The sequence below is a fragment of the Temnothorax longispinosus genome, chromosome 2 (genome assembly GCF_030848805.1).
Source record: "Temnothorax longispinosus isolate EJ_2023e chromosome 2, Tlon_JGU_v1, whole genome shotgun sequence".
NCBI classification, from domain to species: Eukaryota; Metazoa; Arthropoda; class Insecta; order Hymenoptera; family Formicidae; genus Temnothorax; species Temnothorax longispinosus.
The window spans coordinates 11725806-11740023 of NC_092359.1; the positions used below are offsets into that span (position 1 = coordinate 11725806).

Sequence of the window (14218 nt, forward strand, 5' to 3'; positions counted from 1 at the left end):
TCTACGCGAATTACCACAGCGATACTCAGACATAACCTCAGAAACGCCAGAAACCGAGACCGACTCAATGTAAAATTTCTCGTGTACCCGAAATCGTCGAGGAGTCGCGTAGCGGATGTGTATGTGTGTGCACGTGTGTCGCGCGGATTCGCACGCCAGGACGATCGATAAACCGTCCGTCGTCGAGATCGCGTCTTCCGGGAACGAAACGCGAGTCGTCGGGAAGCCCGGCACGTGCCGGCACCGTTCCCTCGAGCTACGAGCCGGCGAAAACCTAATCTGCAAAGGCAACTGTGAAACGGAGACGCTTCGAGCCTACGAGCATTTTGATTCAATTTTTATTGGTCAAGACATTGGACTACTGTGCATATGTAATGTTGTTTCACCTTTCTTATTACATCTTATTACATTCTTTCTTATTACATCTTATTACATTCTTATTACATGTTTGCTCCTGTAATAAACGTTGCTTTTATCATAAGGGGCGGAGCCCCTCCCCCCGCGCCCCCCTCCCCGCCTTCGGCTCGTGCGTCACTCCGCACTTGTGTCCAATTCTCAACTTCCCGCACTTGTTACACAAATAACTATTGTTGCTCGGCTTTTTTTGGTCTTAAAATATTCTATGGACCGTGCCCTATCAGAATGTGCAACTTACAATTTTGTTGCTCGCTCCTAACTGCAAATAAACAAATTATTTATCTCTGCGTCGACCGTTATCTACGACTTCGATGGCTAAAAACTAAGTAAAAAGAATTTGTTGCTCGGCTCTTTTTGGTCTTAAAATATTCCATGGACCGTGCCCTATCAGAATATGCAACTTACGATTTTGTTGCTCGCCCCGATGGCTAAAAACTATAAAGTAAAAGAATCTTTTACTTATTGTTTAGTTTTTAGCCATCGAAGTCGTAGATAACGAGATAACGGCCGACGCGGAGATAAATAATTTGTTTATTTGCAATTAGGGGCGAGCAACAAAATCGCAAGTTGCATATTCTGATAGGGCACGGTCCATGGAATATTTTAAGACCAAAAAGAGCCGAGCAACAAATTCTTTTTACTTAGTTTTTAGCCATCGAAGTCGTAGATAACGGTCGACGCGGAGATAAATAATTTGTTTATTTGCAGTTAGGTGCGAGCAACAAAATCGTAAGTTGCATATTCTGATAGGGCACGGTCCATAGAATATTTTAAGACCAAAAAGAGCCAAGCAACAAATTCTTTTACTTAGTTTTTAGCCATCGAAGTCGCAGATAACGGTCGACGCGGAGATAAATAATTTGTTTATTTGCAGTTAGGGGCGAGCAACAAAATCGTAAGTTGCATATTCTAATAGGGCACGGTCCATAGAATATTTAAATAACAAAAAGACCCGAGCAACAAATTCCTTTACTTAGTTTTTAGCCATCGACGTCGCAGGTAACGAGATAACGGTTGACGCGGAGATAAATAATTTGTTTATTTGCAGTTAAGGGCGAGCAACAAAATCGTAAGTTGCATATTCTGATAGAGCACGGTCCATAGAATATTTTAAGACCAAAAAGAGCTAAGCAACAAGTTCTTTTACTTAGTTTTTAGCCATCGAAGTCGTAGCTCGAGTCGTAGATAACGGTCGAAGATGCAGTATTTATTAGTGGCATTGTTTATAGAACCTTATATTTCGAAAATTTGTTTACGCTATCTTAAAGCAACAAATTTTGGTGTATTGTTTTTTTGAATTTGAGCACTCTATATGTGTTTTTTAGTATGTGGTGGGGCTAGAATCTGTGTCAAGCTGGCCCCTCCCCATGCGAAAAAATATATATAGAGTGCTCAAATCGAATAAACGTTTATACCAGAATTGTTACTATTTTGTTGCTTTAAGATAGCGTAAAAATATTTTGGAAATATAACGTTGTTTAAGATGTAGTCAATATAGTGCTGTCTGTTAAGTATTCGGATATACGTAGGGGAGACCGGGGCTAACTCGACACAATTTTTTCAAAGGCAATTTTCAACAATTAATTAAAATTTTCAAGCACATTTAATGGTACACATTTAAAGAGCGTTCCTTCAGGTACAAAATTGCTTAAGAAAATTTTGTTGTACGTCGCTTAGTTTTGCCCCCAGGAAAGGAAAAGTGACGCGAAGACAAATTTTCAAATTGAAAAATACCGGAGTAAACTCGACACAATTTTTTCAAAAGCAATTTTCAACAATTAATTAAAATTTTCGAGCAATTTTAATGGTACACATTTAAAGAGCGTTCCTTCAGGTACAAAATTGCTAGGAAATTTTGCTGTACGTCGCTTAGTTTTGCCCGAAAGCTCGATGAAAGAGTAGACCATTTTCGAGAGATCAGAAAAATTACTTTTCACTATCAAAAACGCTTATGTCGCGTTAAAAATTACACTATAACTCAGAATGTTACCAAATTCCGTTGATAATACTGGCACATAAAGACGCATTTACAGTAGGAAAGGCAAGTTTCTACGATAGATTTAAATTGGCAAAAAGCCTAGTGTCAAGTTTGCTCCGGTGTCGAGTTACCCCGGTCTCCCCTACCGTATTTTCTAAAAAAACGTTATATTTCAAAAATGTTTTCACGCTATCTTGGAGCAACAAAAAAGCAACAAATTCTGGTGTATTTGTTTTTTGGATTTGAGCACTCTATATAGGTTTTTTATTATAACGACAAGCTGCCCCCCCCCCCCCCATTTCGATCGCCGTTTCCTGCTAAACGGCTTGAGCAACAAAATCCGGACTAGAGCAACAGCACATAAATAGCACTAAATTTTTTAATAGGTGCGGATTTTTTTGCAATAGTGGGAGGGGGTTAACTTGATAGAGGTGGCATTGGCGTATAATAATGGGTAGTACGCGGCAGTGTTCATAATTGCATGGCATTGCCTTAATTTTATATTATTTATATATAGGATTGACGGCATTGTAGGTATTGACTAAGCATTGTCGGCAGTGTACGAAAATGTCGGCAGTGTTTTACAGCAATGCCAAAAATCGGCATTGGTGTACAAAATTTTGGGTTGTGAATTCCCCCCCAAAAAACTCATACGTGTACACGAATTGCTCTAATAAATTTACGAGATTTATAGATTGAATTTTGTGGCTGTGGTATGCGCCGCGATAACTGCTGAAGCGGATAAAACGGTGCGACACGTGTCTTCATGCGCGATAGTAGCCGCAGATTAACTCGCAGATGATGGACGAAGCACGCAGAAAGAAAGAGCGGCGAGTTTCCAGTCTGGCCGTTAAGTACCTGTTATCGAAACACAAACCGTCATCCTCCTAATATATTTATCAAACACGCCGTGAACGACGGCTGCGACAGGCAAGCGAGCCAGAAAGCAACAAGGTGCGGACTCACGGCACATCGTCAGGATGCAGAAATCCGTCTTAAATCGGAAACAAATATTTAACCAGTCTCAAGAGGGACTCCATCCTCATTCCTGCGCGAGCAAGCTTTCCTCTGACTCTGTTAAACTTGACCCATCGTAAATGAACACTTAAGAAAACGTTTCATTCATAACCTCCCCAAAAAATATCTACCTGATTAAAATTGGTACAATGATCGGCCAATTTAATAATCGCTCTTAATTGCGTGGTAATTAATTTTATGATGTTTCCAGTATATGATAGTAATTGAATTACTTTCACCTTGTTGATATATGCACAAAGTCCACGCTACGCTAGATAGATACGACACAGTCCGTCTCCGGATGCTGTTATCCCGAGTGGCACGGGCACGATAACGTTCTATCACCGTGCAAACATTTGCGTAACAAAGTGAGGTACACAAAATGTCACGCTACCGAGTAATTTATTGTTACTCGTCGAGATAATTGGGATTCAACGGTAGCTACTGAAAGTGTCACGTGATCTCGCGTCGCGCTAATTGTTATACGTTCGATATTTTAGAATCTCCTTCGTCAACCGACACAATCATCGCAATTTAAAAATAAGCTGAAATAGAGTGATTTAACAAATAGGCAAAATGAGTTCGCATGTAGTCACAGCCGGAAATAAAGAGATATTTAGCGAAGCTGCGTTTGCGTTCAATAATGAGCGATTTACGTACGCACAAAATAAGGTCATAAATCTCAAGACGGAGCTTGCTTATAAGAGCATGGATAACTACCAAAGGAGGATTTATAGCGCCATTACTCATCTTACGTGCGCGTAACGCGCGACGTAATTGATAACCCAGATGACGCACCTCGAAACTGGAGCACTCATTAGTTCTTCACGTTCGCCAAGTATTGGCTTTAAAATGCAACCAAAGCGACAATCTCGTATCCACGTACGCGTAATATCATGGCAACACTTGTACAGAGATTGAAGATACGTGGACGACAATATAGCAATCAGTACTGACGTTAAACGCAAAAACGATAACTTACTAAAAGGATCATCGGAATAAGACTTGGATACGGAAGCTTAGCTGCGTATAATAAACAAGTATTTATAATTTAATACAAGCAGGTAAGTTAAAAAGAGGGAATTGTGACGAATAGATCCATGATGTCAATGAAATCGCAATCAAAACGCTCGCAATTGTGTTCATACGTTAAAATATAAGTAAGAATCGAATTATACGAAAGAAATATTTGTTCTATATTTCCATTTTTTCTAGCTAAACAAGCAAGCGGGATAAATTACCGTGCCATACATGTGACTTATGTTTTTTTAATCTACGTTTTTTATGGCCGTCACGTGTAATGGCGCCAAGGACATGACAAGCTGTTCTCTCTTTATCTCATTTTTGGGAGACTTTGACGAGGGAAGCGAAAACGCGTTGTTATTCCTATCGCGGAGACAACCGTTGCTGCCAGTTAAGATAATCACGTTAAGATAATCACGTCAAAAGTAGCAGAGCGAGAAATGTTTTATCACGTTTCGAATTCGTAAGTCTGAGAGGATCCCGCGAAAGTCTAATAATAAAAACTAAATTAAATTACATTTATAACATAAGCAATATTATAAATGTTTATAAATTTCTCATATTAGCTCGAGATACCGTTTATAATTAGACAAGTAAAACTCAGAATGAAGCGGTCACCTGTATAAATATGCAACTTGTTTACTAATACTTATCTCTCTTAACAAAGGAATAATTAAAAAAGCAGCGAGAAAAGAAAAACCTTGAACTTTATACTCTGTTTGATCTGTATCCCATTTCATATAAATCTGATATACATAAATGCTCTTATAATGCTCTATAAAGATTTAGCGATGCGTCTTCACAGCACAAACGGAGCAAAACAAAAGAAGGGAACAGCGCAGAGAAAAATGTGTGTCACTCACCAGAAAGAGCCGGTAATGGGGGTGACGAGGAGGAGGCAGATCGCCACGAGAACGGGGCGCATCTCCATCCCCTCCGTACCGGATAACACCCTCGAACCGATCACCGATTACTTTTTCCTTTGTCCGCTCGGCGCACTGACGTTCGATAAAGACAGCGAAAAACGCGCGGGACGATGGTGTTCGTGAGCTCACCGGTGCTCGGCTGCAAAGACGAATCTCGACCGCGAACCGCCAATACGCGTGAGTTCACCAGTGTGTTCCTCGGTTTCGAATGCACCTCGTGGCCGATAATTGGCACGCGAACTGACGCACTCTGTCCCTCTACCGCGCGACTCCCTTATCGTGCGGTCCAGCAAAACTCGGCATCGCAACGTAAATCGTCGCCCGCAAAGTGCCGCCGGTTCCTCTTGAAACCCTCGATGGAACGGATGTTCTCAGGACCAGTACAGGAGCGCGCTCGAGGACAATGGTCATCGCTCGCAGAGAGAGAGAGAGAGAGAGAGAGAGAGAGAGAGAGATTTACTTGCAAAGTTCTTCGTTCTTGATCGTTGCATCTATCGAAGAATTATTCTTCGACGTTGCGACTCTCGACACCTCTTCTTGCGAAGCGAAGTTACTGAGATTACGCGGCCATGACGATCGCGGTGAACACTTGATCTTCATAATCGTATCACGCTCGAAAAAGCTCAAGAGCAATCGGAGAAGATATCCTTCGTTGGGAGAGACACGTCTTCAAGATCGCGAAAAAGGGGCTCACGATTCAAGGAAGACCCGGAAGAGGAGCACTGACTTCCGGTCCACTTGGACCACTTGCCCCCTCTTTTCCCCCCTCCCTAGCCACCCTCTGTCCTTCTCTCGCACCCGCTGACTCCCTCTTCTTCCCTCTCCCTCTCTCTCTCTCTCTCTCTCTCTCTCTCTCTCTCTGCTTGTCAAGGTATCTGACGTTTCTCTTCCTTCTCCTTTTTTTCTCTACTCTTCCGCCTCGTTTCTTTCTCTTCTTCTGCTCCAAAAGTACCAAGTACGTAAGGTACAGATGAAGCGTAGAAAAGTTTGCTCGCTACGTGGGCAAAAACGCGTCGCGTTCCTGCCAGAACTACGTCACCACGATCTTTGAGTGTTGCCTTACCCCCACCAGTTCTGGGGAGTAGAGAAGAGTTGCCCCCACCAATATACGTCGTTTTCTTCTTCCTCTTCTTCTTCTTCTTCTTCCTCTTCTTCACCGGCACCAGCACCACCACCACAACAACCATCACCATCGCCGCCGTCGCAAGACTATCGTCGCCGACGCCCGCGACAGGCGCGTCTTCGATTTCGCCGTCGCGAGAAACGCGATCTTCGTAAAAGAGGCCATCCCCCTTTCGATGAAGATGCTGAAGATTCTTCAGACAGATCGAACGGATGGATCGCAAAGTAGACCCGCGAGTTTCGTAGTAACGCGCGCAAAATTGTAGGCGAGAAAGAGAAACCGAGAGGGAGCCGACGGAAGGACGGAAATAACGGTGGCAGGAGGGGGAAGGAGGGATGGAAAGCCTGGTGAGAAAGTCTGACGTAAGTGGAAAAATCCAGATGGTAGGGGAGACAGCGAAGTTCTCTCCAGCCGTCTGCGATCGCCAGCGAGGCTCCTGGCCGGAGCGAACCGTACGAGACTGTTGCGGACTAGGCAGGTGAGCGCCGCTCGGCGGCAACGAGACGCAACCGAGCCCCTCTTTTCCACTTTTAACTCGCCTACGGAACCCGTCGACACGAGGAGGCTCGCTCTCGTCGGATCGGATCCTCTCTGCTCTCGCGCCGGCCGGCCGCGCTCTGCCTAGGATCCCACGGAGGGAGGCGCGACCACGAGTCGCTCGGACGCGCGATGTCAAGGTGATAGACGCGATGCTGGGCGATGAATAATAGCGGTCAGAAATCATTAACAGGTCGCAATGAGATAGCACAGCCTTTGGGACATTAAAAAATGGTCCCCCGTACGCTGCGCGTATTTTTTCTGGCACGATAAAATATATCGTGAGAATTGAATCTTCTGGAAAGCGCTTTACTATAAATTTCGATCAAATGAAGTATAGTATGGAATCATGAGATTCACCCTAAAATGTATTGAGATATACTAAAATATCTCAGTTATTACTTGCCATTGATATGTAGCCTAAATATTTGCGAATGCGTCCTTAAAAATATTTGTAGTAATATTTTGCATAATTTAAATTTATTCTATTAATAAAATAAGAAATATATAGAGTTTTATCACGTTTCTCTCGTCTTATTCGTAAGTATAACCTAATCATTATTATCGCAATAAGCGTAACGAAATTGAAGCGAGAAATTGAAAAGAGACTGCAACCATGATTTACCGCTTCGAAAATAAAGGACTTGATCGAAAGATTATCCGGAGATTGATTCGACGCTCGAGTATACCTCTTATCCCTCTACCACCCTCCTACCCTCTCATTTCCGTAATAAGGAGTTTGCTGCGCCCTGTCAAGTGAATCTCAGCCCCGACGAGTCGCTGTCCCATCCGCTTCTCATCGCCCCTTCGCCAATAGTAGCGTGACAAAGAGAACTCTTTTACCGGATGATGAGTTTTCAGGGTTGAGAAGCGCCACGAGAAAAGCAGGTATCGATGATGATCCTGACATTTTCCGTGTCGCCGTCCGCCTTCACGGGAGATACACACGGGAGCAGGTACTCGTGTGTGCGACTCGAGACGCGAGAGAGATCCGATCTTCCCCTCGTGGGCCCTACCCAATACGCGTACGAAGCGAGTAAGGACTAATAACGGGGCCCCGGTAAGTCCCATTCTGATGCTTTGTGAAGGCGAGCTCTCTCTCCGCTCGGTAGCCGTCTCATGCCTCGTTTCCCTTCGACCCGCCACCTCGCCCCGACTGGTCCTTTCGCGTCTCTCCCTCGCTTCTTTTCTCTTCCTCCTTTCGACCAGCGCGGCGCGGCGACCTGCTCCTTCTACCTCGCCTCGCCTCCTCCCACCATATCATGGCTTCGGTACACGCCGCGGGCACCATCGTAGAGGGCTATTGAGGGCTTAAGCTGTCGGCGTGTGGCTCGCTACATCCTTTTCATCTCCGCCGCCACGACAAAGCCGCGCGAGCGCCTCGCGGCCCCGCGCGCAGCCTTTACCGGTTTTCGAGCACTTCGTCGTTTCAGAGAGTGTATATCGGTGCTCCGAATTCTATTACACCCAGAGATGAGGCCTAGTAATAGATGTAGCTTCTGCCGCTAACAGCGTTCTATTTCGGTAGCGGCGGTTCGGCCTTTTAACAGTCGTCATTACGCGGAACGTACGGTAATTATAGCTCCCAGGAGTATGTTTACTGCCGCGTTACATGACGATATTTTACAATCTATGCATCTAGCCTCGCGTCCGCGCAATAATGATCACATCCAGCTAATAGCTCGAATCGTTAAGAGTTTACGAGAGTTCACTCCCGACTTAAATCCCGCGGTTCCTCATTCGCGATCGAAATACGTGATCTTTGAGAAACAAATGACGACCCGACCTTGAGAAACTTCGCGCGGGGTCTAATGAAATCAAGAAGAGCTTAATTATAATTAAGATCCCTTAATTAATCGTTTCCGCGCCATCGATCGTACGGGTTACAGCGCTGATCGGAATTGGCCTAATTGTTGGATCGGCCGTTGAGTCGCGGGTCAATTGCTTCGTTGACCGAATAGTTTTACGAGCAATAGCTCTCGATGTCACGACCATTTCCCGTTATTTCTCAGAATAATAGTTGGGACAACAAACTGCAAATTAGTTTGCTCAATGGTGGAAATGATGTTTTCGCAGAAGAAAATGCATCGCCGATAATGTAAGATAAAAATAGATTCCACCGTTTAATTTAAAAAATATATATATTTAATCGTGTAATGCAATAAATAACATCATTGCGTAACTATTGTTGTATATATTAAAAATCTGCAATAATAATTATGTCATGATATTAACAATGTACTGATATTTTACATAATAAAACTATCATATTGTTAATAGATAATATAACAATGGAACAACGAATTACTCAAATAAAACATATAACAATTTGGCATATACATAACAACTTGTTTTCATAACACCTATAATTATTATTTCAATGTCAATAAATTACCTTTCAATAACATTTTTTTCATTCGGCTAATTGATTTCTTAAAGAAAGCTAATGTTCTTATATTCTTTCACCTTAACTCTTTTTTTTTTGCTTACTATCTCCGTAAAGATTTCCTTTCCTGAGCGCGCAATCTCCAGGAATGGGGCAAGTCATTGATGGGATCTCAGTGATAGAGACGAGGGCGATAATAGCGGCGATAAAAGGAGGAAAAAATAAAGGAGAGCCGAGAAGCAAAAATATTGCAGGAAGAGTCGACAGCAGAAGAAGTCGTCTCGTGTGGTCATATCATAACCTGCGGCCCGAGCAGCGTGAGTGGTTTTAAGCAGCGATGAAAGAGAGGGGGGAATATATCTCGGAGTACCGTTCAAGGAGGGCAAGACGGGGAGAGGAGAAGTTCAGCGGGGGTCCGTATTACAGCTCATTTAGCAGCGGGGTCCTGTGCCCCTTTCTTCAGCGCCCCGAGAGATCCACTTGGTCCAGAACAGGTCCGCGGACCTACGGCAAAGATGAGCCCGTTTCGTTCCCATAGAATCGGACCTCCTGGCACTTATAACCTTCCGCCACTAAGTAGCACATCTCTTCGATCGTATTTAGATACTTCATTCGTACGTGATATCTTACAACATCTAACTCGCTGAGACAAACATACAATTGTGCGTTGAATTATGTAAATTTATCTAGAAGGAACCAGCCATATTCAGCTGTATGTGTGTGTGTGTGTGTGTGTGTGTATCAAAAAAGGGGTCTAAAAAATAATTAACAGAAAGTATGCATCAATGTTGGTGGAACGACGAAACGTAACAATAAGTTCTTATTCGCGGATCCTAAGGTCTCCGCGTTCTCACACCTCACATCTGTCATTTACACGAAAGAGAAATTTTGAGTGACCAACCGCTGTACGAAGAAGTATAGAAAGAGAAGAAAGGGAAGTTGGAACGTACCGGGGCGGGGATAGGGTGGAACGGGTGTTACCGACTCGTGACCAACACAGACGCGAAATAGCCAGTAATTTATGGGTGAGACTAATTACCGGGGAATGCAGCTCCTTCGACTCTCCTCTGTTCCTAAGACCGCAACTGCACCAGACCAGTTTTCAGAGACGAGGAGAGCCACCTCTCTTATCCCGCCACCTTTTTCGTTCTCTTTCTCTATCATCCAAATTCGTCCGCGCCCCCTTCTCGCACTCCCCCTGCGAGCGTTTATGCGCTCGAACTTGCATATTAATTCCGCGGTTTCCGATTAGAGTCCGTGCGTGCTAATTACATCAATCAGTTCTGCGAAACAATCCATCTGTTTCCATATATTTATATATACGTGAAAAAGAATGTAGCGTATACAATATGTATTATAAATTATATTAAAAATATGTGTGGTGTATCAGACTCATAAAATTTCAAACATCTGTTAATTAGTTAATCTAATAAAAATATCAATATTTTTTCAACATACTATGATAATAATCCACTAATAATCCTAATAAAATTAAATTAATCAGCCCATCTTTTTATCATTTAAATTAATTAATTCAAGTTTAATAATTCTAATTACTGACCAATGCGAGAATCATTCGATAATTCGAATAATAACGTAAAGAATTAAAATGATAGAAGTAGGAACGATTCACGAAATTAAGGACCGATATCCAGCTAGGATAATGGAAGAAGGGCGGACGCGCGTTCTCACGGGGTAAAGTGCCTGGAAAGAAAGGTGTTAGAACAATACCCACGATCGTCATCGAGCGTCATTTGTACATTAGCCTGACCCGGCAATTTGAGCCGCGCTCGGTGCACCCGGTGCAACGATTCCTTCTCGTTAAATGCCATTATCCGTTTCACCCGGACACCCGGTCGCCGCATGAGTCGTGAATTCCTGAGAACCTGCTCGAACATGCTGCCGTTGCTTGTCGAAACGGTAGAGGCGGAGCGGCGTTATAGAGGGAGGAACAGATTCTTTTATTATGACGAGAGTATAGAGGAAAGAAAAGAGGAAGAGAGAGAGAGAGAGAGAGAGAGAGAGAGAGAGAGAGAGAGAGAGAGAGAGAGAGAGAGAGAGAGAGACATGGAAAAAAGGGACGGGACACACTAATGTACACGCGCGATGAGCGTGCCTCGACAAAGTTGCAGAATGTTCTACGGCATGATTTTTTTCAGTCCCGGTATCCTCGCTGTTCTGCATGCCATTCGGCCGATGGCACGCCTGGCATTCGCGGCAAGTAATAGGAACGGATCATTATAAGGATCGAAGTCACGGGTGTCTAGTAATCAATTCGGCTAATTGACTGCACGAGAATGGCAAGAGTTTTCGCCTAGCTATACTATAATAACTTTACGGAATGGATTTCGTGGCAACCGATGTCGGACCTTAAATTCTCGAAAGACAGTATTGTATTTACTAGTGTTGATTCCGATGCATTAATTCTATATTGTTGATGAAAATTAGATGACGAATAAAAAGAAGATGCTTTAATATGTAACAAATTTAAAGATAATAATTAAGAAACAGATTGTTGAAATATATTTTGGGTATCTCAAAAGCGTTACTGCAACAAAGATTTGCAAACTTTTCAAAAACTAATTTTAATAAATCTTATAAAATAAAATTTAAATTGATAGCATTGATAGTATTAAAAATTATTTATGTTGTCAAAAGAGGAAATAACTATATGTAAGTACTTTTTAACATATCTAATGTGTATGTGACTACTTTCTTCTTTCCTTATTAAGAAACTTCTGAAATGCATATTCTGCTATAGAGATCACAGATCTTTTATATTAATTTCGCGTGTCACAACTCTGAGCAATCAAAGAGTCATCCGTGAAATCTTGGAAGCGCGGTCTTGATCCTAATCATGCGAATCTATGAGCGACGAGGCGAACGAGACGAAGCAGAACGAGGAGATGAGGAAGAGATGGTAAAGTGAGATCCGTAGACATTTTTTGCCAACGAATTTCGTAAGGCCACGTCGCGCAGACGGTCGAACTGGGGGCTCGTGACCGAGTATAGTGGACCCGGGAGCTACGGTTGGGACCGACGGCATGTCATCGGTCCCACGACAAAGAGCGGGACGAAGTGAATCCGCCCGTTTTTCTGCATCGCGACGTCTAGACGCGTCTCGCCGATTTATTGCGCTCCACTCTATCATCTACATTCCGGTATCCTTTCAAATCTTTGCACACTCGTCGATTCACGTTAAGACATAATACGATCTCGAGCTAACATTCTCCTCGGGAGTGAATCTTTTAAAATCTAGAAGGCAGCGAGCGCGATATTATGCTTGAAGTTACTTAACCCAGGTTGTCAACGCGATCAAGTATTACAGGTCTAATGCGGATGCATCTCGATGTTACCAGAGATAGATACTCTTTCCGCGCACGACGTAGTTATTATCCGCCTCATCTAAGTTTTTTTCCTAATTACCGAAGGCCACCGGGGCGTGTAGTTGCGAAACAACGTTTATGTAGCGTTGTTAATACGCGGTAGATACCAATCGGCAGCCCATTTCTGCGGTTAATAAGCACGCTCTTACCAAGATGGAAACCAATTCGAGCAATCGCCAATGGGCGTTTATTACTGCTCGGCGCGTTTTGCGATCAAAGTGAGTAAACAGATGCCCGAGTAAACGCGCCGTAGCAATTATACGGCACTTACGCGTCTCTCAAGGCCCTGGTCTCTCGATACGCTACGAGGTAGGTTTCTCTGTTTCTCTTTCTCCGTTATTTCTTTCTATCTTCCCGTCGGAAGTCTCCTCCGCTACTTTCGTACCTCATCTCTCTATTTCTTCTTTTCTCCAATGCGAGTTTCTACAATGGTAATTACGAGGCAGATCGTTCGTAAATTTCACGTAAACTGAACGCAATCGCGAACATCGTATGCCCGCTTTCTATTTCCCATAGAATCTACCGTCTAATGTGCACGAACAGATATGTATTCGATCTGCGGTAAGAGTTCGAAGGCAACAGAGAAATGGAAGAGGAGGATAATCCGGCTAACCCGACCGAGTTAGATGACTTCGTGTGTGTAACATGTTCTCTACTTGTTCCGTGATTGATGACGCTTCGATCTTTGTCTCCTTTCTTCTTTTGCGTGATATTATTGTCGTGATCGAGTTCTCGATTCTTGTACATCTATATGTTCCGACTGGTATGTCGTAAATAATTCACTGGCTTACGAGCGTGGAATTTTAATATTATTTACCTTTATATCAATGAAAACACACTCGCCTCTTATATAAAATTAAATCAAAGTATAATTGTTTAATCATTTTATAAACATATTTTTTTAAACAATATCGTAAATTAAAAAGACAAATTGTATATTGATATAAAATGATACTTTTCCAAATTAGTGAGAACCGAACCATACAAAGGTTGATACGTTAAAAAATGTTGATAAATTGAACTATAAGTAAAAAAAAATATTTATTCTTTAATTAAATTTTTTTAATTTTAATTTTTTGTTCGTCAAATCAGAGAAGAGCCTTCACGACACGTATAATGTTAGTAACAGCATCGCGTTTATAAAAGCGTGAGAATATTTTTAGATGTTGATACCCTTTTGTATCTTATACTGTATGCGCCACGCATACTAATCATCTTTATGCCAAGTATCTACGCGTCGCATCTACATCGAGACTATTTCGTCGAGACTGTATGTTACGACTTCTCAAGCATAATAAATCCGAGGCGATCCACTCCGTCTGTATCTCCGTGTGATTTTTAATACCGAATGATGTCTTAGCGCGTTTAGTTTCTTTCATGGATGGTGATCTACGCGATACCGATCGCGATCGCAGCGTGTACCCA

At 42.8% G+C, this 14218-nt stretch overlaps 1 protein-coding gene across 3 annotated transcripts in view; it reads right to left on the reverse strand.

The window, feature by feature from the left end:
• LOC139809129 (protein Wnt-6) overlaps positions 1-14218 on the reverse strand; it is a 132858-nt gene that overhangs the window by 34463 nt on the left and 84177 nt on the right. Inside the window, exon 1 of one of the 3 annotated variants that reach the window (XM_071771808.1) lies at positions 5299-6435. The exons of the other annotated variants lie outside the window; for them this stretch is intronic. Within the exon in view, the coding sequence (XP_071627909.1) occupies positions 5299-5366 (68 nt within the window). The 5' untranslated portion in view covers positions 5367-6435. Of the gene's footprint in view, positions 1-5298; positions 6436-14218 lie in introns of those variants that run through there. 3 annotated transcript variants of the gene reach the window in all.